This window comes from Heptranchias perlo, chromosome 44 (assembly GCF_035084215.1).
Source record: "Heptranchias perlo isolate sHepPer1 chromosome 44, sHepPer1.hap1, whole genome shotgun sequence".
In the NCBI taxonomy this organism is placed as follows: Eukaryota; Metazoa; Chordata; class Chondrichthyes; order Hexanchiformes; family Hexanchidae; genus Heptranchias; species Heptranchias perlo.
In genome coordinates this window covers 881,859-904,987 of record NC_090368.1, presented here as the reverse complement: position 1 = coordinate 904,987, position 23,129 = coordinate 881,859, and the positions used below count along the sequence as shown (strand labels likewise).

The following is a 23,129-nucleotide window of genomic DNA, read 5'->3' as shown; positions in this document are numbered from 1 at the left end:
CACAGAAACATATAAAGTCAGACACACACATTCTGACGCACGCATATACACCAAGTCAGACACCCACACACCCCTTGACGTGAATCTGCAGTGACATTGTTCGTGGTTCGCAGTATTTATTAGAATAGCTGAGAGGCTATAGCACTTCTGGAGGTCAGAATGACACGCACTTTAACGACAGCATTACCTGACATCAATGTACCGAGGGGTGTGACTGCTTCCAACTCAAGGAGATGGAAATATTTTTATATCCACACAAAACCTTATCACAACTCGAGGAAGCATCTCATCATCTACACACACCGAGCCTCACCAGGTCTCGCCCGAAATGCTTCACATCCAATCAGGTTATTCTGAGGTGCTGTCAGCAAACACGGCAGCCAACCTGTGCACAGCAAGATCCCACGAACAGCAGTCTGTTTTTGGTTGAAGGAGAAATGTTGATCGACAGATGAACATTGTCCAGGACACCGGGAAACTCCCCCTGCTCTTCTTCCAATAGCGGCCGTGGGATCTTTTACATCCACCCGAGAGGGGCAGACGGGGCCTCGGTTTAACGTCTCATCTGAAAGACGGCACATCCGACAGTGCAGCACTCCCTCAGTACCGACCCTCCGACAGTGCGGCGCTCCCCCAGTACTGAACCTCCGACAGTGCGGCTCTCCCTCAGTACTGACCCTCCGACAGTGCGGCGCTCCCTCAGTACTGACCCTCCGACAGTGCGGCGCTCCCTCAGTACTGACCCTCCGACAGTGCGGCTCTCCCTCAGTACTGACCCTCCGACAGTGCAGAGCTCCCCCAGTACTGACCCTCCGACAGTGCGGCGCTCCCTCAGTACTGACCCTCCGACAGTGCAGAGCTCCCCCAGTACTGACCCTCCGACAGTGCGGCGCTCCCTCAGTACTGACCCTCCGACAGTGCAGAGCTCCCCCAGTACTGACCCTCCGACAGTGCGGCGCTCCCTCAGTACTGACCCTCCGACAGTGCGGCTCTCCCTCAGTACTGACCCTCCGACAGTGCGGCGCTCCCTCAGTACCGACCCTCCGACAGTGCGGCCCTCCCTCAGTACCGACCCTCCGACAGTGCGGCGCTCCCTCAGTACCGACCCTCCGACAGTGCGGCGCTCCCTCAGTACCGACCCTCCGACAGTGCGGCGCTCCCTCAGTACCGACCCTCCGACAGTGCGGCGCTCCCTCAGTACCGACCCTCCGACAGTGCGGCTCTCCCTCAGTACCGACCCTCCGACAGTGCGGCTCTCCCTCAGTACCGACCCTCCGACAGTGCGGCGCTCCCTCAGTACCGACCCTCCGACAGTGCGGCGCTCCCTCAGTACCGACCCTCCGACAGTGCGGCGCTCCCTCAGTACCGACCCTCCGACAGTGCGGCGCTCCCTCAGTACCGACCCTCCGACAGTGCAGCTCTCCCTCAGTACCGACCCTCCGACAGTGCAGCGCTCCCTCAGTACTGACCCTCCGACAGTGCAGCTCTCCCTCAGTACTGACCCTCCAAAAGTGCAGCACTCCCTCAGTACTGACCCTCCGACAGTGCAGCTCTCCCTCAGTACTGACCCTCCGACAGTGCAGCTCTCCCTCAGTACTGACCCTCCGACAGTGCAGCTCTCCCTCAGTACTGACCCTCCGACAGTGCAGCTCTCCCTCAGTACTGACCCTCCGACAGTGCAGCGCTCCCTCAGTACTGACCCTCCGACAGTGCGGCTCTCCCTCAGTACTGACCCTCCGACAGTGCAGCTCTCCCTCAGTACTGACCCTCCGACAGTGCGGCGCTCCCTCAGTACTGACCCTCCGACAGTGCGGCTCTCCCTCAGTACTGACCCTCCGACAGTGCAGCTCTCCCTCAGTACTGACCCTCCGACAGTGCGGCGCTCCCTCAGTACTGACCCTCCGACAGTGCAGCTCTCCCTCAGTACTGACCCTCCGACAGTGCAGCGCTCCCTCAGTACTGACCCTCCGATAGTGCAGCTCTCCCTCAGTACTGACCCTCCGACAGTGCAGCGCTCCCTCAGTACTGACCCTCCGACAGTGCAGCGCTCCCTCAGTACCGCACTGGGAGTGTCGGCCTGGATTATGTGTTCAAGTCTCTGGAGTGGGGGCTCGAACCCACGACCTTCTGACTCTGAGGGAGAGAGAGCTGCCCACTGAGCCCCGTCAGACACAAAGTCAAGTCGAGCAGAATAAAACACAAAAACCATCTTCAAAAAAGAGTTTTATTAAAAACATTTCATATAACTTGGAAAAAAAATACAAGGAATCAGTAGCAGCCATGAGAGGGCAGGTCTCTGAATGGGTTGTAACAACATCTGGAGACCCAGTGACTGTCTCCCACACTCCCTCCCCTCCGCAGAGTGACAGAGACTGGCTCCCCACCCCCCCACAGTGTGAGAGACAGTTCTCACCCCCAGTGTGACAGTGACTGTCCCCCCAGGCCTCTGATCCCCGTGGAATTGTACCCCAGTGAGAGTCAATGTCTTTGTGGGAGGGGGACGGGGGAATGGAGACAGGGTGAACTGTAAAATAGTCAAAATGGGTGAAGTAAGAGCAGCCATGGTCTGAGGAGAGGGATCTGGGCCTGGACCCCGGGCCTGGGGGCATTGGCTGCTCCTCTTCCACGGACGAAGAGCTGCCCAAGCCCGAGCTCCATTTGCTGCGTCACACTCCCACAGGGTGCAGGGTTGGCGTTGATTTGTAGGGAGAGGCCACTCCCACTGTGTGATGTGATGAACAGCCCCCATTAAAACAAGCTACTGGATCAAGCTCTCCGGGCCTGAGCAGCCTGTCACTAACAAACTCTTACAGGGTGAGGAGCTGACAATGTCTGTACAGCATCAGCAACTCTACTGGGGTGGGTGGGGCCCTCGGAGTGGGCCCCGGGGTGGCATCGGTAACCGTGCCCCTCCTCGTGGGGGCATGAGGGGGCCTCGTGCAAAACCAAAGTGGGGCGGGCGCGGAGGGCCATTAAAACCGGGCGGTGGCATCGGAGGGGGGGGTCCTCGCATTCCGTGAAGGGGGGGACCTAAAATGGAGAGAAATAAGGACATTAGTTACAGCAGCAACCCCACAACACGGCTCGTCACCCCTCCCCTCATAACACCAAGTCTGTGTTCCCCATCTCCCACAATCAGAGTCCAATCCTCCTCACCCAGAGACCCCCCCAATCAGAGACCCCCCACCTCACCCAGAGACCCCCCCAATCAGAGACCCCCCCACCTCATCAAGAGACCCCCCCAATCAGAGACCCCCCACACCTCGTCCAGAGACCCCCCACCTCACCCAGAGACCCCCCACAATCAGAGACCCCCCACCTCACCCAGAGACCCCCCCAATCAGAGACCCCCCACCTCACCCAGAGACCCCCCACCTCACCCAGAGACCCCCCCAATCAGAGACCCCCCACCTCACCCAGAGACCCCCCACAATCAGGGACCCCCCACCTCACCCAGAGACCCCCCCAATCAGAGACCCCCCACCTCACCCAGAGACCCCCCCAATCAGAGACCCCCCCAATCAGAGACCCCCCACCTCACCCAGAGACCCCCCACCTCACCCAGAGACCCCCCACAATCAGGGACCCCACACCTCGTCCAGAGACCCCCCCAATCAGAGACCCCCCACCTCACCCAGAGACCCCCCCAATCAGAGACCCCCCACCTCACCCAGAGACCCCCCCAATCAGAGACCCCCCACCTCACCCAGAGACCCCCCCAATCAGAGACCCCCCACCTCACCCAGAGACCCCCCCAATCAGAGACCCCCCACCTCACCCAGAGACCCCCCCAATCAGAGACCCCCCACCTCACCCAGAGACCCCCCCACACCTCGTCCAGAGACCCCCCACAATCAGAGACCCCCCCCACACCTCGTCCAGAGACCCCCCACCTCACCCAGAGACCTCCCAACATCGCCCAAAGGGGAAGATATGAACACCCTGCAATATTTTCTACATGTTCATAGAATCCTACAGCACAGAAGGAGGCCATTCGGCCCATCGTGCCTGTGCCGGCTCTTTGAAAGAGCTATCCCAATCCCATTCCCTCTGCGCTTTCCCCAGAGCCCTGCAAATTTTTCCACTTCAAATGTTTCTCCAATTCCCCTTTTGAAAGTTATTATTGAATCTGTTCCCACCGCCCTTTCAGGCAGCGCATTCCAGATCATCACAACTCACTGCGTAAAAAAAATTCTCATCTCCCCCTTTGGTTCTTTTGCCAATTATCTTAAATCCGTGTCCTCTGGTTTACCGACCCTCCTGCCACTGGAAACAGTTTCTCCTTTTTTACTCTCTCAAAACCCCTCATGATTTTGAACACCTCGATCAAATCTCCTCTCAACCTTCTCTGCTCTAAGGAGAACAATCCCAGATTCTCCAGTCTCTCCACATAACTGAAATCCCTCGTCCCTGGAATCATTCTAGTAAATCTCTTCTGCACCCTCTCTAAGGCCTTCACATCTTTCCTAAAGTGCGGTGCCCAGAACTGGACACAATATTCCAGTTGTGGTTGAACCAGTGTTTTATAAATGTTCATCATAACCTCCTTGCTTTTGTACTCTGTGCCTCTATTTATAAAGCCCAGGATCCCGAATGCTTCCTTAACCGCCTTCTCAACCTGCCCTTTCACCTTCAGTGATGTCAGCACTGATCCCATTAATAATGCCCCCCAATAAATGGCACGGCTTCCCACTCCCGCCATCGCCTCCCACCTGCGGCCTTTACGTGTGGCTCAGATATCGAACGGTATCAAAGCCCACCCCTCCTTACCCATATGATGTCCAAACGGAGGTCCTCGCGGAGGCATGACCATGGGAGGGGGGTTGTGATGTTGCATTCCAGGAGGGGGGGGTCGGTGTGGGGCGTTCTGTGCGGGTCCACCAGGGAGAGGGGCCATGTTGTGTGGTCCATGATGTGGCACTGGCATTGGATGCATTCCTAGAGAGAGAGACCGAGAGACACACCACCATATCAGCAACACTTCAGGAGGAGAGAGCTTTACTCTGTATCTAATCCTGTACCTGCCCTGGGAGTGTTTGATGGGACAGTGTCGAGGGAGCTTTACTCTGTATCTAATCCTGTACCTGCCCTGGGAGTGTTTGATGGGACAGTGTAGAGGGAGCTTTACTCTGTATCTAACCCTGTACCTGCCCTGGGAGTGTTTGATGGGACAGTGTAGAGGGAGCTTTACTCTGTATCTAACCCTGTACCTGCCCTGGGAGTGTTTGATGGGACAGTGTAGAGGGAGCTTTACTCTGTATCTAACCCTGTACCTGACCCTGGGAGTGTTTGATGGGACAGTGTAGAGGGAGCCCCAGGGGGTCATTCCCCACGGTATTGGCAGTGAACAGAAAGAATTCAGACATTGCAAAAGGAAAAAATTCTCAAAATTCTGGCAGAAAACTCCCAGGGCACAAATTCACCACATTTTCATTTGTTTTCAATTCAGTTGCTTCTGCCCGGGGTTAGGGTCAAATTAACACAAATCCCCCCGGGGTTAGGGTCAAATTAACACAACCCCCCCCACCGGGGTTAGGGTCAAATTAACACAACCCCCCCCACCGGGGTTAGGGTCAAATTAACACAAACGCCCCCGGGGTTAGGGTCAAATTAACACAAACCCCCCCGGGGTTAGGGTCAAATTAACACAAACCCCCCCGGGGTTAGGGTCAAATTAACACAAACCCCCCCGGGGTTAGGGTCAAATTAACACAACCTGCCCCGGGGTTAGGGTCAAATTAACACAAACCCCCCCGGGGTTTGGGTCAAATTAACACAAAACCCCCCGGGGTTAGGGTCAAATTAACACAAACCCCCCCGGGGTTAGGGTCAAATTAACACAAACCCCCCCGGGGTTTGGGTCAAATTAACACAAACCACCCCCGGGGTTTGGGTCAAATTAACACAAACCACCCCCGGGGTTTGGGTCAAATTAACACAAACCCCCCCCGGGGTTAGGGTCAAATTAACACAAACCCCCCCGGGGTTTGGGTCAAATTAACACAAACCACCCCCGGGGTTTGGGTCAAATTAACACAAACCCCCCCCGGGGTTTGGGTCAAATTAACAAAAACCCCCCCGGGGTTTGGGTCAAATTAACACAACCCCCCCCGGGGTTAGGGTCAAATTAACACAAACCCCCCCGGGGTTTGGGTCAAATTAACACAAACCCCCCCGGGGTTTGGGTCAAATTAACACAAACCCCCCCGGGGTTAGGGTCAAATTAACACAAACCCCCCCGGGGTTAGGGTCAAATTAACACAAACCCCCCCGGGGTTAGGGTCAAATTAACACAAACCACCCCCGGGGTTAGGGTCAAATTAACACAAACCCCCCCGGGGTTAGGGTCAAATTAACACAAACCCCCCCGGGGTTAGGGTCAAATTAACACAAACCCCCCCGGGGTTAGGGTCAAATTAACACAACCTGCCCCGGGGTTAGGGTCAAATTAACACAAACCCCCCCGGGGTTTGGGTCAAATTAACACAAAACCCCCCGGGGTTAGGGTCAAATTAACACAAACCCCCCCGGGGTTAGGGTCAAATTAACACAAACCCCCCCGGGGTTTGGGTCAAATTAACACAAACCACCCCCGGGGTTTGGGTCAAATTAACACAAACCACCCCCGGGGTTTGGGTCAAATTAACACAAACCCCCCCCGGGGTTAGGGTCAAATTAACACAAACCCCCCCGGGGTTTGGGTCAAATTAACACAAACCACCCCCGGGGTTTGGGTCAAATTAACACAAACCCCCCCCGGGGTTTGGGTCAAATTAACAAAAACCCCCCCGGGGTTTGGGTCAAATTAACACAACCCCCCCCGGGGTTAGGGTCAAATTAACACAAACCCCCCCGGGGTTTGGGTCAAATTAACACAAACCCCCCCGGGGTTTGGGTCAAATTAACACAAACCCCCCCGGGGTTAGGGTCAAATTAACACAAACCCCCCCGGGGTTAGGGTCAAATTAACACAAACCCCCCCGGGGTTAGGGTCAAATTAACACAAACCACCCCCGGGGTTAGGGTCAAATTAACACAAACCACCCCCGGGGTTTGGGTCAAATTAACACAAACCCCTGGGGTTCGGCTCACAGTAACATAACCCCCAGCGTACAACACTCACCGTGAGGGGGCATGGCTCCTGGGGGGAACGGAGGGCCTACGTTGTGGGGGCCTGTCCCGGGTGGTCCTGACGCTGGTGGTCCGGGTGCTGACGCACTGGGTGGCATTGGAGGAGGCATCGCTGGAGGCATCCCTTGCGGCATCGCACCTGGCGGGGGCACCGGAGGAGGGAATGATCCTGGGTGAGGCATACCTAGGAGAGAGTGTGTGAGATGTGAGAGACGGTAAGGAGAGGGGGAAAGGGAGCAGGTCGGAGAGAGAGTGAGAGAGGCATCAACCAACCAAACCCAACATTCAGAAACAACAACACTCAGCATCTGGGCACAAACTCCCAAAATATTTGAGTGAATTGCATAAATCAACCAGTCCGTGTTGGTGTTAATCTTCCACGCGAGCAGTATCCGAATCCCATATTTTCTGCCGGTCTACGGGGGTGGGGGGGGAGAGAAGACAGACGGCCGGTCTATGGGGTGGGGGCGGGGGAGACAGACGGCCGGTCCGCGGGGGGGACAGACGGCCGGCCTACGGGGAGACTGATCCTCGTTCACTCCTGGAGTTGAGTTAATCTCCCTTTTCGCCCGCTGGTGTCAGTGAAGTTTAGGAGATGGGAACACAGCTTTTCCCACTCTCCCTGGGAGCCAGTGGGAGTCAGGCCAGGATTCACAGAGCTGTGCTGGGGCTGAGGGAACACCTGCCCCTCTCCCCACCCCCCCCCCAGAGCCAGAGAGCACAACATCTGGTCAATTTACTGTCCACTGACTGCCTCTGTCTGAAGGCGCCGACTCTCATGGGGGGTCCAGGTGTTGAGAAACAGCCCCCTCCACCCCCCCCCCCCCACTGAATTGCCCCGTTCATCACTTATGCGCCAGCAGGCTGTTCGACTGAGGGTGGCATCACAGCCAACCCTGAACCCCTGCCGGCACGGTTGCTCAGCACAGCAAGACTCCGGAGACGGGATCCATACCTGGAGGGGGCAGCCCTGGGGCCATGCTCGATACCGCGTTGCTCTGGGAGGCTTGAGGTGGGGGGGCATCAGCGAACAGCTGGTGGGGCCTGTCCGCCTGCGACAGGGGGTTCTGGGCGGCCAGCAGGCGCTCGGCAGCAGAGCCGTGGCGCTCGCCCTTGGAGTCCTTCTTAAAGGCGTAGGACACGGTGATGGGCCGATTACACAGGTACTGTCCGTTCATCGCTTCAATGGCTGCATCGGAGGCATCGAAACTGGCAAAGTTGATGAAGGCGTAGCCCTTGGAGTTGCCCGTGTCAGGGTCGCGCATTATCTTGGGCGTCTGCAGGATGACACCAAAGGCGCTGAAGGTGTCGTACAGCAATTTCTCATCGATCTCTGGGTCCAGATTCCCGATAAAGATGTTGGCGCCAACGTCCAGATTCTTGTTGTGAGCCGAAGCCTTGTTCACACGGATGGGCTTCCCGTACAGTTTGATCATGTTCATGATCTTGATGGCGTAATCTGCATCCTCCTCGCTCAGGAACTCCACAAAGCCATAACCTGCAACGCACAGCGACAGCGGGCGTCAGTGAGCGGGAGGTCATGGGGCTAGCACGAGGAACACAACACCGAGAGAGTTGGAGATCACTACAGCAGACTCAATACGCCGTCTGTGGGACTGAGAGACACGGAGCGGGAGATCACCGCCCGGTGTGGGACCGAGAGACACGGAGCGGGAGATCACCGCCCGGTGTGGGACCAAGGGACACGGAGCGGGAGATCACCCCCCGGTGTGGGACCGAGAGACACGGAGCGGGAGATCACCGCCCGGTGTGGGACCGAGGGACACGGAGCGGGAGATCACCGCCCGGTGTGGGACTGAGAGACACGGAGCGGGAGATCACCGCCCGGTGTGGGACCGAGGGACACGGAGCGGGAGATCACCGCCCGGTGTGGGACCGGGAGACACGGAGCGGGAGATCACCGCCCGGTGTGGGACTGAGAGACACGGAGCGGGAGATCACCGCCCGGTGTGGGACCGAGAGACACGGAGCGGGAGATCACCGCCCGGTGTGGGACCGAGAGACACGGAGCGGGAGATCACCGCCCGGTGTGGGACCAAGAGACACGGAGCGGGAGATCACTGCCCGGTGTGGGACTGAGAGACACGGAGCGGGAGATCACCGCCCGGTGTGGGACTGAGAGACACGGAGCGGGAGATCACCGCCCGGTGTGGGACCGAGGGACACGGAGCGGGAGATCACCGCCCGGTGTGGGACCGGGAGACACGGAGCGGGAGATCACCGCCCGGTGTGGGACTGAGAGACACGGAGCGGGAGATCACCGCCCGGTGTGGGACCGAGAGACACGGAGCGGGAGATCACCGCCCGGTGTGGGACCGAGAGACACGGAGCGGGAGATCACCGCCCGGTGTGGGACCGAGAGACACGGAGCGGGAGATCACTGCCCGGTGTGGGACTGAGAGACACGGAGCGGGAGATCACCGCCCGGTGTGGGACTGAGAGACACGGAGCGGGAGATCACCGCCCGGTGTGTGACCGGGAGACACGGAGCGGGAGATCACCGCCCGGTGTGGGACTGAGAGACACGGAGCGGGAGATCACCGCCCGGTGTGGGACTGAGAGACACGGAGCGGGAGATCACCGCCCGGTGTGGGACTGGGAGACACGGAGCGGGAGATCACCGCCCGGTGTGGGACCGGGAGACACGGAGCGGGAGATCACCGCCCGGTGTGGGACCGAGAGACACGGAGCGGGAGATCACCGCCCGGTGTGGGACCGGGAGACACGGAGCGGGAGATCACCGCCCGGTGTGGGACTGAGGGACACGGAGCGGGAGATCACCGCCCGGTGTGGGACTGAGGGACACGGAGCGGGAGATCACCGCCCGGTGTGGGACTGAGGGACACGGAGCGGGAGATCACCGCCCGGTGTGGGACTGAGAGACACGGAGCGGGAGATCACCGCCCGGTGTGGGACCGGGAGACACGGAGCGGGAGATCACCGCCCGGTGTGGGACCGAGAGACACGGAGCGGGAGATCACCGCCCGGTGTGGGACCGGGAGACACGGAGCGGGAGATCACCGCCCGGTGTGGGACTGAGAGACACGGAGCGGGAGATCACCGCCCGGTGTGGGACCGGGAGACACGGAGCGGGAGATCACCGCCCGGTGTGGGACTGAGAGACACGGAGCGGGAGATCACCGCCCGGTGTGGGACTGAGAGACACGGAGCGGGAGATCACCGCCCGGTGTGGGACTGGGAGACACGGAGCGGGAGATCACCGCCCGGTGTGGGACTGAGAGACACGGAGTGGGAGATCACCGCCCATTCTGAGGTTTACATGTTGCACTAAATTCGGAGTTTATTGCTGCGGGAACTGGATTGAGGCGGCTCCTGATTCATTTTCTACAGGTCCCAGACGAAAGACCATCGCCCTCTGAGCTTTTCTGGTCATCCTTGGCTCAGTGGGTAACACCCTTGCCTGAGTGAGAAGTTCGCGGGTTCAGGCCCCACTCCAGGGCTCAAGCATATAATCCAGGCTGAGCCCTCAGTGCAGTGCTCAGGGAGTGCTGCACTGTTGGAGGTGCCTCCCTGTCTTAAATCGGAGTCCCGTTTGCTGTCTCTGTGGTTTTAGACTACAGTAGTTCAAGAAGGAGGCTCAGTACCACCTTCTCGAGGATAACTCGGGGATGGGCAATAAATGGCGGCCTCGTCAGTGACGCCCACATCCCCAGAACGAATGAGAAAATGGTGAAGGTCCCACAACAATCCTTGAAGAACGGGGAAATTCTCCGCAGTGTCAGGACCAACATTTATTCCTCAAGCAACATCAGCAAAAGCAGATTCACTGAGGGAAACATCTCCTTGTGCGCAAAATGGCTAATGTATTTTCCCACAATAACAGTGAAAGATTCGAGGTGACAAAATGCTACACAAAGGAAGGTCTTTGGTTAACAGAGAAAATACGAGCAAGAGGAGGCCATTCGGCCCATCGGCCCTGCTCCGCCATTCAAAATGATCATGGCTGATCGTCTAACTCCCGCTTTTTCCCCATATCCCTTTAGCATGAAGAAATCTATCGATCTCCTTCTTGAATACATCTAATGACTTGGCCTCCACTGCCTTCTGTGGCAGAGAATTCCACAGGTTCACCACCCACTGAGTGAACCGACAGCCTCCTCACGTGACTCACCTTGGTGCTGCCCAGTCACTCGGTCTTTGGGCATGTGAGTGTTAACCACTGGTCCCGCCTGCAAGAACAGTTCCCATAGCAACGGTTCATTCACCTTTTCATCCAGGCCGCCCACGTACACTGTCGCATCTAACAGACAAAAGGAAAGGTTTATCAGGCTGCTGTTCTCACTGCTGGTGCCCAGGTCTGTCAGAGTTAAACCACTCCTCGGTGCGGAGACCCGTCTCGCCATGGGAGCACTCCTCGCGTGCTCCATTGGTGAGACGGGTCTCCGCACCGCAGAGACCACAGGGCCGTGTGTACAGCAACACTATGGAGAGCTGTGTGTGTGTGCAGGAACACGATGGAGAGCTGTGTGTGTGTACAGGAACACAAGAGAGTGCTGTGTGTGTGCACAGGAACACTATGGAGTGCTGTGTGTGTGTACAGGAACACGATGGAGAGCTGTGTGTGTGTACAGGAACACGATGGAGAGCTGTGTGTGTGTACAGGAACACTATGGAGTGCTGTGTGTGTGTACAGGAACACTATGGAGTGCTGTGTGTGTGTACAGGAACACTATGGAGTGCTGTGTGTGTGTACAGGAACACTATGGAGCGCTGTGTGTGTGTACAGGAACACGATGGAGAGCTGTGTGTGTGTACAGGAACACGATGGAGAGCTGTGTGTGTGTACAGGAACACGATGGAGAGCTGTGTGTGTGTACAGGAACACTATGGAGCGCTGTGTGTGTGTACAGGAACACGATGGAGAGCTGTGTGTGTGTACAGGAACACAAGAGAGTGCTGTGTGTGTGCACAGGAACACTATGGAGTGCTGTGTGTGTGTACAGGAACACTATGGAGAGCTGTGTGTGTGTACAGGAACACTATGGAGCGCTGTGTGTGTGTACAGGAACACGATGGAGAGCTGTGTGTGTGTACAGGAACACAAGAGAGTGCTGTGTGTGTGCACAGGAACACTATGGAGTGCTGTGTGTGTGTACAGGAACACGATGGAGAGCTGTGTGTGTGTACAGGAACACTATGGAGTGCTGTGTGTGTGTACAGGAACGCGATGGAGAGCTGTGTGTGTGCACAGGAACACTATGGAGAGCTGTGTGTGTGTACAGGAACACGATGGAGAGCTGTGTGTGTGTACAGGAACACAAGAGAGTGCTGTGTGTGTGCACAGGAACACTATGGAGTGCTGTGTGTGTGTACAGGAACACGATGGAGAGCTGTGTGTGTGTACAGGAACACGATGGAGAGCTGTGTGTGTGTACAGGAACACGATGGAGAGCTGTGTGTGTGTACAGGAACACTATGGAGTGCTGTGTGTGTGTACAGGAACACTATGGAGTGCTGTGTGTGTGTACAGGAACACTATGGAGTGCTGTGTGTGTGTACAGGAACACTATGGAGCGCTGTGTGTGTGTACAGGAACACGATGGAGAGCTGTGTGTGTGTACAGGAACACGATGGAGAGCTGTGTGTGTGTACAGGAACACTATGGAGCGCTGTGTGTGTGTACAGGAACACGATGGAGAGCTGTGTGTGTGTACAGGAACACAAGAGAGTGCTGTGTGTGTGCACAGGAACACTATGGAGTGCTGTGTGTGTGTACAGGAACACGATGGAGAGCTGTGTGTGTGTACAGGAACACTATGGAGTGCTGTGTGTGTGTACAGGAACGCGATGGAGAGCTGTGTGTGTGCACAGGAACACTATGGAGAGCTGTGTGTGTGTACAGGAACACGATGGAGAGCTGTGTGTGTGTGCAGGAACACGATGGAGAGCTGTGTGTGTGCACAGGAACACGATGGAGTGCTGTGTGTGCACAGGAACGCGATGGAGTGCTGTGTGTGTACACAGGAACACTATGGAGAGCTGTGTGTGTGTACAGGAACACAAGAGAGTGCTGTGTGTGTGCACAGGAACACTATGGAGTGCTGTGTGTGTGTACAGGAACACTATGGAGAGCTGTGTGTGTGTACAGGAACACTATGGAGTGCTGTGTGTGTGTACAGGAACGCGATGGAGAGCTGTGTGTGTGCACAGGAACACTATGGAGAGCTGTGTGTGTGTACAGGAACACGATGAAGAGCTGTGTGTGTGCACAGGAACACGATGGAGTGCTGTGTGTGTGTACAGGAACACAAGAGAGTGCTGTGTGTGTGTGTGTAGGAACACAATGGAGTGCTGTGTGTGCGCACAGGAACACTATGGAGCGCTGTGTGTGTGTACAGGAACACGATGGAGTGCTGTGTGTGTGTACAGGAACGCGATGGAGTGCTGTGTGTGTGCACAGGAACACGATGGAGAGCTGTGTGTGTGTACAGGAACACGATGGAGAGCTGTGTGTGTGTACAGGAACGCGATGGAGTGCTGTGTGTGTGTACAGGAACACTATGGAGAGCTGTGTGTGTGCACAGGAACACTATGGAGTGCTGTGTGTGCGCACAGGAACACAATGGAGAGCTGTGTGTGTGTACAGGAACACGATGGAGAGCTGTGTGTGTGCACAGGAACACTATGGAGTGCTGTGTGTGCGCACAGGAACACAATGGAGAGCTGTGTGTGTGTACAGGAACACTATGGAGCGCTGTGTGTGTGTACAGGAACACGATGGAGTGCTGTGTGTGTGTACAGGAACACTATGGAGTGCTGTGTGTGTGAACAGGAACGCGATGGAGTGCTGTGTGTGTGTACAGGAACACTATGGAGAGCTGTGTGTGTGTACAGGAACACTGTGGAGAGCTGTGTGTGTGTACAGGAACACTGTGGAGTGCTGTGTGTGTGTACAGGAACACTATGGAGAGCTGTGTGTGTACAGGAACACGATGGAGAGCTGTGTGTGTACAGGAACACGATGGAGAGCTGTGTGTGTGTACAGGAACACGATGGAGAGCTGTGTGTGTGCACAGGAACTCTATGGAGCGCTGTGTGTGCGCACAGGAACACAATGGAGAGCTGTGTGTGTGTACAGGAACACTATGGAGTGCTGTGTGTGTGTACAGGAACACGATGGAGTGCTGTGTGTGTGTACAGGAACACTATGGAGTGCTGTGTGTGTGAACAGGAACGCGATGGAGTGCTGTGTGTGTGTACAGGAACACTATGGAGAGCTGTGTGTGTGTACAGGAACACTGTGGAGAGCTGTGTGTGTGTACAGGAACACTGTGGAGTGCTGTGTGTGTGTACAGGAACACTATGGAGAGCTGTGTGTGTGTACAGGAACACGATGGAGAGCTGTGTGTGTGCACAGGAACTCTATGGAGCGCTGTGTGTGTGTACAGGAACGCGATGGAGTGCTGTGTGTGTGTACAGGAACGCGATGGAGTGCTGTGTGTGTGTACAGGAACACTATGGAGAGCTGTGTGTGTGTACAGGAACACTATGGAGAGCTGTGTGTGTGCACAGGAACACTATGGTGCGCTGTGTGTGTGTACAGGAACACGATGGAGTGCTGTGTGTGTGTACAGGAACACTATGGAGTGCTGTGTGTGTGTACAGGAACACAAGAGAGTGCTGTGTGTGTGCACAGGAACACTATGGAGTGCTGTGTGTGTGTACAGGAACACGATGGAGAGCTGTGTGTGTGTACAGGAACACGATGGAGAGCTGTGTGTGTGTACAGGAACACTATGGAGTGCTGTGTGTGTGTACAGGAACACTATGGAGTGCTGTGTGTGTGTACAGGAACACTATGGAGTGCTGTGTGTGTGTACAGGAACACTATGGAGCGCTGTGTGTGTGTACAGGAACACGATGGAGAGCTGTGTGTGTGTACAGGAACACGATGGAGAGCTGTGTGTGTGTACAGGAACACGATGGAGAGCTGTGTGTGTGTACAGGAACACTATGGAGCGCTGTGTGTGTGTACAGGAACACGATGGAGAGCTGTGTGTGTGTACAGGAACACAAGAGAGTGCTGTGTGTGTGCACAGGAACACTATGGAGTGCTGTGTGTGTGTACAGGAACACTATGGAGAGCTGTGTGTGTGTACAGGAACACTATGGAGCGCTGTGTGTGTGTACAGGAACACGATGGAGAGCTGTGTGTGTGTACAGGAACACAAGAGAGTGCTGTGTGTGTGCACAGGAACACTATGGAGTGCTGTGTGTGTGTACAGGAACACGATGGAGAGCTGTGTGTGTGTACAGGAACACTATGGAGTGCTGTGTGTGTGTACAGGAACGCGATGGAGAGCTGTGTGTGTGCACAGGAACACTATGGAGAGCTGTGTGTGTGTACAGGAACACGATGGAGAGCTGTGTGTGTGTACAGGAACACAAGAGAGTGCTGTGTGTGTGCACAGGAACACTATGGAGTGCTGTGTGTGTGTACAGGAACACGATGGAGAGCTGTGTGTGTGTACAGGAACACGATGGAGAGCTGTGTGTGTGTACAGGAACACGATGGAGAGCTGTGTGTGTGTACAGGAACACTATGGAGTGCTGTGTGTGTGTACAGGAACACTATGGAGTGCTGTGTGTGTGTACAGGAACACTATGGAGTGCTGTGTGTGTGTACAGGAACACTATGGAGCGCTGTGTGTGTGTACAGGAACACGATGGAGAGCTGTGTGTGTGTACAGGAACACGATGGAGAGCTGTGTGTGTGTACAGGAACACTATGGAGCGCTGTGTGTGTGTACAGGAACACGATGGAGAGCTGTGTGTGTGTACAGGAACACAAGAGAGTGCTGTGTGTGTGCACAGGAACACTATGGAGTGCTGTGTGTGTGTACAGGAACACGATGGAGAGCTGTGTGTGTGTACAGGAACACTATGGAGTGCTGTGTGTGTGTACAGGAACGCGATGGAGAGCTGTGTGTGTGCACAGGAACACTATGGAGAGCTGTGTGTGTGTACAGGAACACGATGGAGAGCTGTGTGTGTGTGCAGGAACACGATGGAGAGCTGTGTGTGTGCACAGGAACACGATGGAGTGCTGTGTGTGCACAGGAACGCGATGGAGTGCTGTGTGTGTACACAGGAACACTATGGAGAGCTGTGTGTGTGTACAGGAACACAAGAGAGTGCTGTGTGTGTGCACAGGAACACTATGGAGTGCTGTGTGTGTGTACAGGAACACTATGGAGAGCTGTGTGTGTGTACAGGAACACTATGGAGTGCTGTGTGTGTGTACAGGAACGCGATGGAGAGCTGTGTGTGTGCACAGGAACACTATGGAGAGCTGTGTGTGTGTACAGGAACACGATGAAGAGCTGTGTGTGTGCACAGGAACACGATGGAGTGCTGTGTGTGTGTACAGGAACACAAGAGAGTGCTGTGTGTGTGTGTGTAGGAACACAATGGAGTGCTGTGTGTGCGCACAGGAACACTATGGAGCGCTGTGTGTGTGTACAGGAACACGATGGAGTGCTGTGTGTGTGTACAGGAACGCGATGGAGTGCTGTGTGTGTGCACAGGAACACGATGGAGAGCTGTGTGTGTGTACAGGAACACGATGGAGAGCTGTGTGTGTGTACAGGAACGCGATGGAGTGCTGTGTGTGTGTACAGGAACACTATGGAGAGCTGTGTGTGTGCACAGGAACACTATGGAGTGCTGTGTGTGCGCACAGGAACACAATGGAGAGCTGTGTGTGTGTACAGGAACACGATGGAGAGCTGTGTGTGTGCACAGGAACACTATGGAGTGCTGTGTGTGCGCACAGGAACACAATGGAGAGCTGTGTGTGTGTACAGGAACACTATGGAGCGCTGTGTGTGTGTACAGGAACACGATGGAGTGCTGTGTGTGTGTACAGGAACACTATGGAGTGCTGTGTGTGTGAACAGGAACGCGATGGAGTGCTGTGTGTGTGTACAGGAACACTATGGAGAGCTGTGTGTGTGTACAGGAACACTGTGGAGAGCTGTGTGTGTGTACAGGAACACTGTGGAGTGCTGTGTGTGTGTACAGGAACACTATGGAGAGCTGTGTGTGTACAGGAACACGATGGAGAGCTGTGTGTGTACAGGAACACGATGGAGAGCTGTGTGTGTGTACAGGAACACGATGGAGAGCTGTGTGTGTGCACAGGAACTCTATGGAGCGCTGTGTGTGCGCACAGGAACACAATGGAGAGCTGTGTGTGTGTACAGGAACACTATGGAGTGCTGTGTGTGTGTACAGGAACACGATGGAGTGCTGTGTGTGTGTACAGGAACACTATGGAGTGCTGTGTGTGTGAACAGGAACGCGATGGAGTGCTGTGTGTGTGTACAGGAACACTATGGAGAGCTGTGTGTGTGTACAGGAACACTGTGGAGAGCTGTGTGTGTGTACAGGAACACTGTGGAGTGCTGTGTGTGTGTACAGGAACACTATGGAGAGCTGTGTGTGTGTACAGGAACACGATGGAGAGCTGTGTGTGTGCACAGGAACTCTATGGAGCGCTGTGTGTGTGTACAGGAACGCGATGGAGTGCTGTGTGTGTGTACAGGAACGCGATGGAGTGCTGTGTGTGTGTACAGGAACACTATGGAGAGCTGTGTGTGTGTACAGGAACACTATGGAGAGCTGTGTGTGTGCACAGGAACACTATGGTGCGCTGTGTGTGTGTACAGGAACACGATGGAGTGCTGTGTGTGTGTACAGGAACACTATGGAGTGCTGTGTGTGTGTACAGGAACGCGATGGAGTGCTGTGTGTGTGCACAGGAACACTATGGAGAGCTGTGTGTGTGTACAGGAACACAAGAGAGTGCTGTGTGTGTGCACAGGAACACTATGGAGTGCTGTGTGTGTGTACAGGAACACTATGGAGAGCTGTGTGTGTGTACAGGAACACTATGGAGAGCTGTGTGTGTGTACAGGAACACTCTGGAGAGCTGTGTGTGTGTACAGGAACACTCTGGAGAGCTGTGTGTGTGTACAGGAACACTCTGGAGAGCTGTGTGTGCACAGGAACACTCTGGAGAGCTGTGTGTGTGGACAGGAACACTATGGAGAGCTGTGTGTGTGGACAGGAACACTATGGAGAGCTGTGTGCGTGTACAGGAACACTATGGAGAGGTGTGTGTGTACAGGAACACTATGGAGAGCTGTGTGTGTGTACAGGAACACTCTGGAGAGCTGTGTGTGTGTACAGGAACACTCTGGAGAGCTGTGTGTGTGTACAGGAACACTCTGGAGAGCTGTGTGTGTGTACAGGAACACTCTGGAGAGCTGTGTGTGCACAGGAACACTCTGGAGAGCTGTGTGTGTGGACAGGAACACTATGGAGAGCTGTGTGTGTGGACAGGAACACTATGGAGAGCTGTGTGTGTGTACAGGAACACGACACGATGGAGAGCTGTGTGTGTGTACAGGAACACTATGGAATGCTGTGTGTGCACAGGAACACTATGGAATGCTGTGTGTGCACAGGAACACTATGGAATGCTGTGTGTGTACAGGAACACTATGGAGAGCTGTGTGTGTGTGCAGGAACACGATGGAGTGCTGTGTGTGTGCACAGGAACACGATGGAAAGCTGTGTGTGCGTACAGGAACACTATGGAGAGCTGTGTGTGTACAGGAACACTATGGAGAGCTGTGTGTGTACAGGAACACTATGGAGAGCTGTGTGTGTACAGGAACACTATGGAGAGCTGTGTGTGTACAGGAACACTATGGAGAGCTGTGTGTGCACAGGAACATTATGGAATGCTGTGTGTGTGTGTACACAGGAACATTATGGAGAGCTGTGTGTGTGCACAGGAACACCATGGAGTGCTGTGTGTGTGCAGGAACATTATGGAATGCTGTGTGTGTGCGCGCAGGAACATTATGGAATGCTGTGTGTGTGTGTACAGGAACACTATGGAGAGCTGTGTGTGTACAGGAACACCATGGAGAGCTGTGTGTGTACAGGAACATTATGGAGTGCTATGTGTGTGTACAGGAAAACTATGGAGAGCTGTGTGTGTGTACAGGAACACTATACAGAGCTGTGTGTGTGTACAGGAACACTATGGAATGCTGTGTGTGTTTCCAGGAACACTATGGCATGCTGTGTGTGTTTCCAGGAACACGATGGAGAGCTGTGTGTGTACAGGAACACGATGGAGAGCTGTGTGTGTACAGGAACACGATGGAGAGCTGTGTGTGTACAGGAACACGATGGAGAGCTGTGTGTGTACAGGAACACGATGGAGAGCTGTGTGTGTACAGGAACACGATGGGGAGCTGTGTGTGTACAGGAACACTCTGGAATGCTGTGTGTGTACAGGAACACTATGGAGAGCTGTGTGTGTGTCCAGGAACACTATGGAGAGCTGTGTGTGTGTACTGGAACACTATGGAGAGCAGTGTGTGTGTACAGGAACACTATGGAGAGCTGTGTGTGTGTACAGGAACACTATGGAGAGCTGTGTGTGTGCACAGGAACACGATGGAGAGCTCAGTGTGCACAGGAACACGATGGAGAGCTCAGTGTGCACAGGAACACTGCAGAGAGCTGTGTGTGTGCACAGGAACACGATGGAGTGCTGTGTGTGTGTACAGGAACACTATGGAGAGCTGTGTGTGTACAGGAACACTATGGAGAGCTGTGCGTGTACAGGAACACTATGGAGAGCTGTGTGTGTGCACACGAACACAATGGAGAGCTGTGTGTGTGCACAGGAACACGATGGAGAGCTGTGTGTGTGCTCAGGAACACGATGGAGTGCTGTGCGTGAGTACAGGAACACTATGGAATGCTGTGTGTGTGCACAGGAACACTATGGAGAGCTGTGTGTGTACAGGAACACTATGGAATGCTGTGTGTGTGTACAGGAACACTATGGAGAGCTGTGTGTGTACAGGAACACGATGGAGAGCTGTGTGTGTGTACAGGAACACTCTGGAGAGCTGTGTGTGTGTACAGGAACACTATGGAGAGCTGTGTGTGCACAGGAACACTCTGGAGAGCTGTGTGTGTGGACAGGAACACTATGGAGAGCTGTGTGTGTGTACAGGAACACTATGGAATGCTGTGTGTGCACAGGAACACTATGGAATGCTGTGTGTGCACAGGAACACGATGGAATGCTGTGTGTGCACAGGAACACTATGGAATGCTGTGTGTGCACAGGAACACTATGGAATGCTGTGTGTGCACAGGAACACTATGGAATGCTGTGTGTGTACAGGAACACTATGAAGAGCTGTGTGTGTGTGCAGGAACACGATGGAGTGCTGTGTGTGTGTACAGGAACACGATGGAAAGCTGTGTGTGCGTACAGGAACACTATGGAGAGCTGTGTGTGTACAGGAACACTATGGAGAGCTGTGTGTGTACAGGAACACTATGGAGAGCTGTGTGTGTACAGGAACACTATGGAGAGCTGTGTGTGCACAGGAACATTATGGAATGCTGTGTGTGTGTGTACACATGAACATTATGGAGAGCTGTGTGTGTGCACAGGAACACCATGGAGTGCTGTGTGTGTGCAGGAACATTATGGAATGCTGTGTGTGTGCGCGCAGGAACATTATGGAATGCTGTGTGTGTGTGTACAGGAACACTATGGAGAGCTGTGTGTGTACAGGAACATTATGGAGTGCTATGTGTGTGTACAGGAAAACTATGGAGAGCTGTGTGTGTGTACAGGAACACTATACAGAGCTGTGTGTGTGGACAGGAACACTATGGAATGCTGTGTGTGTTTCCAGGAACACTATGGAATGCTGTGTGTGTTTCCAGGAACACTATGGAGAGCTGTGTGTGTACAGGAACACGATGGAGAGCTGTGTGTGTACAGGAACACGATGGAGAGCTGTGTGTGTACAGGAACACGATGGAGAGCTGTGTGTGTACAGGAACACGATGGGGAGCTGTGTGTGTACAGGAACACGATGGAATGCTGTGTGTGTACAGGAACACTATGGAGAGCTGTGTGTGTGTACAGGAACACTATGGAGAGCTGTGTGTGTGTACTGGAACACTATGGAGAGCTGTGTGTGTGCACAGGAACACGATGGAGTGCTGTGTGTGTGTACAGGAACACTATGGAGAGCTGTGTGTGTACAGGAACACTATGGAGAGCTGTGCGTGTACAGGAACACTATGGAGAGCTGTGTGTGTGCATAGGAACACGATGGAGAGCTGTGTGTGTGCACACGAACACGATGGAGAGCTGTGTGTGCGCACAGGAACACGATGGAGAGCTGTGTGTGCGCACAGGAACACGATGGAGAGCTGTGTGTGTGCACAGGAACACGATGGAGAGCTGTGTGTGTGCACAGGAACACGATGGAGAGCTGTGTGTGTGCTCAGGAACACGATGGAGTGCTGTGCGTGAGTACAGGAACACTATGGAATGCTGTGTGTGTGCACAGGAACACTATGGAGAGCTGTGTGTGTACAGGAACACTATGGAATGCTGTGTGTGTGTACAGGAACACTATGGAGAGCTGTGTGTGCACAGGAACACTATGGAGAGCTGTGTGCGTGTACAGGAACACTATGGAGAGCTGTGTGTGTACAGGAACACTATGGAGAGCTGTGTGTGTGTACAGGAACACTCTGGAGAGCTGTGTGTGTGTACAGGAACACTATGGAGAGCTGTGTGTGCACAGGAACACTATGGAGAGCTGTGTGTGTGGACAGGAACACTATGGAGAGCTGTGTGTGTGTACAGGAACACGACACGATGGAGAGCTGTGTGTGTGTACAGGAACACTATGGAATGCTGTGTGTGCACAGGAACACTATGGAATGCTGTGTGTGCACAGGAACACGATGGAATGCTGTGTGTGCACAGGAACACCATGGAATGCTGTGTGTGCACAGGAACACTATGGAATGCTGTGTGTGCACAGGAACACTATGGAATGCTGTGTGTGCACAGGAACACTATGGAATGCTGTGTGTGTACAGGAACACTATGAAGAGCTGTGTGTGTGTGCAGGAACACGATGGAGTGCTGTGTGTGTGTACAGGAACACGATGGAAAGCTGTGTGTGCGTACAGGAACACTATGGAGAGCTGTGTGTGTACAGGAACACTATGGAGAGCTGTGTGTGTACAGGAACACTATGGAGAGCTGTGTGTGTACAGGAACACTATGGAGAGCTGTGTGTGCACAGGAACACTATGGAATGCTGTGTGTGTGTGTACACATGAACATTATGGAGAGCTGTGTGTGTGCACAGGAACACCATGGAGTGCTGTGTGTGTGCAGGAACATTATGGAATGCTGTGTGTGTGCGCGCAGGAACATTATGGAATGCTGTGTGTATGTGTACAGGAACACTATGGAGAGCTGTGTGTGTACAGGAAAACTATGGAGAGCTGTGTGTGTGTACAGGAACACTATACAGAGCTGTGTGTGTGGACAGGAACACTATGGAATGCTGTGTGTGTTTCCAGGAACACTATGGAATGCTGTGTGTGTTTCCAGGAACACTATGGAGAGCTGTGTGTGTACAGGAACACGATGGAGAGCTGTGTGTGTACAGGAACACGATGGAGAGCTGTGTGTGTACAGGAACACGATGGAGAGCTGTGTGTGTACAGGAACACGATGGGGAGCTGTGTGTGTACAGGAACACGATGGAATGCCGTGTGTGTACAGGAACACGATGGAATGCTGTGTGTGTACAGGAACACTATGGAGAGCTGTGTGTGTGTACAGGAACACTATGGAGAGCTGTGTGTGTGTACTGGAACACTATGGAGAGCTGTGTGTGTGCACAGGAACACTATGGAGAGCTCAGTGTGCACAGGAACACTGCAGAGAGCTGTGTGTGTGCACAGGAACACGATGGAGTGCTGTGTGTGTGTACAGGAACACAAGAGAGTGCTGTGTGTGTGTACAGGAACACTATGGAGTGCTGTGTGTGTGTAGGAACACAATGGAGTGCTGTGTGTGTGTGTAGGAACAC

At 54.4% G+C, this 23,129-nt stretch overlaps 1 protein-coding gene across 1 annotated transcript in view; it reads right to left on the bottom strand.

The window, feature by feature from the left end:
* Positions 1 to 2,210: 2,210 nt before the first annotated feature.
* The window catches only part of sf3b4 (splicing factor 3b, subunit 4), a 44,634-nt gene continuing 23,715 nt past the window's right edge, over positions 2,211 to 23,129 (bottom strand). Inside the window, exons 2-6 of the mRNA XM_067975832.1 lie at positions 11,285 to 11,413; positions 8,087 to 8,629; positions 7,124 to 7,315; positions 4,771 to 4,938; positions 2,211 to 3,030 (exon numbers count right to left, since the gene is read on the bottom strand). Coding sequence (XP_067831933.1) covers positions 2,852 to 3,030; positions 4,771 to 4,938; positions 7,124 to 7,315; positions 8,087 to 8,629; positions 11,285 to 11,413 — 1,211 coding nt within the window. The 3' untranslated portion in view covers positions 2,211 to 2,851. The remainder of the gene's footprint in view (positions 3,031 to 4,770; positions 4,939 to 7,123; positions 7,316 to 8,086; positions 8,630 to 11,284; positions 11,414 to 23,129) is intronic.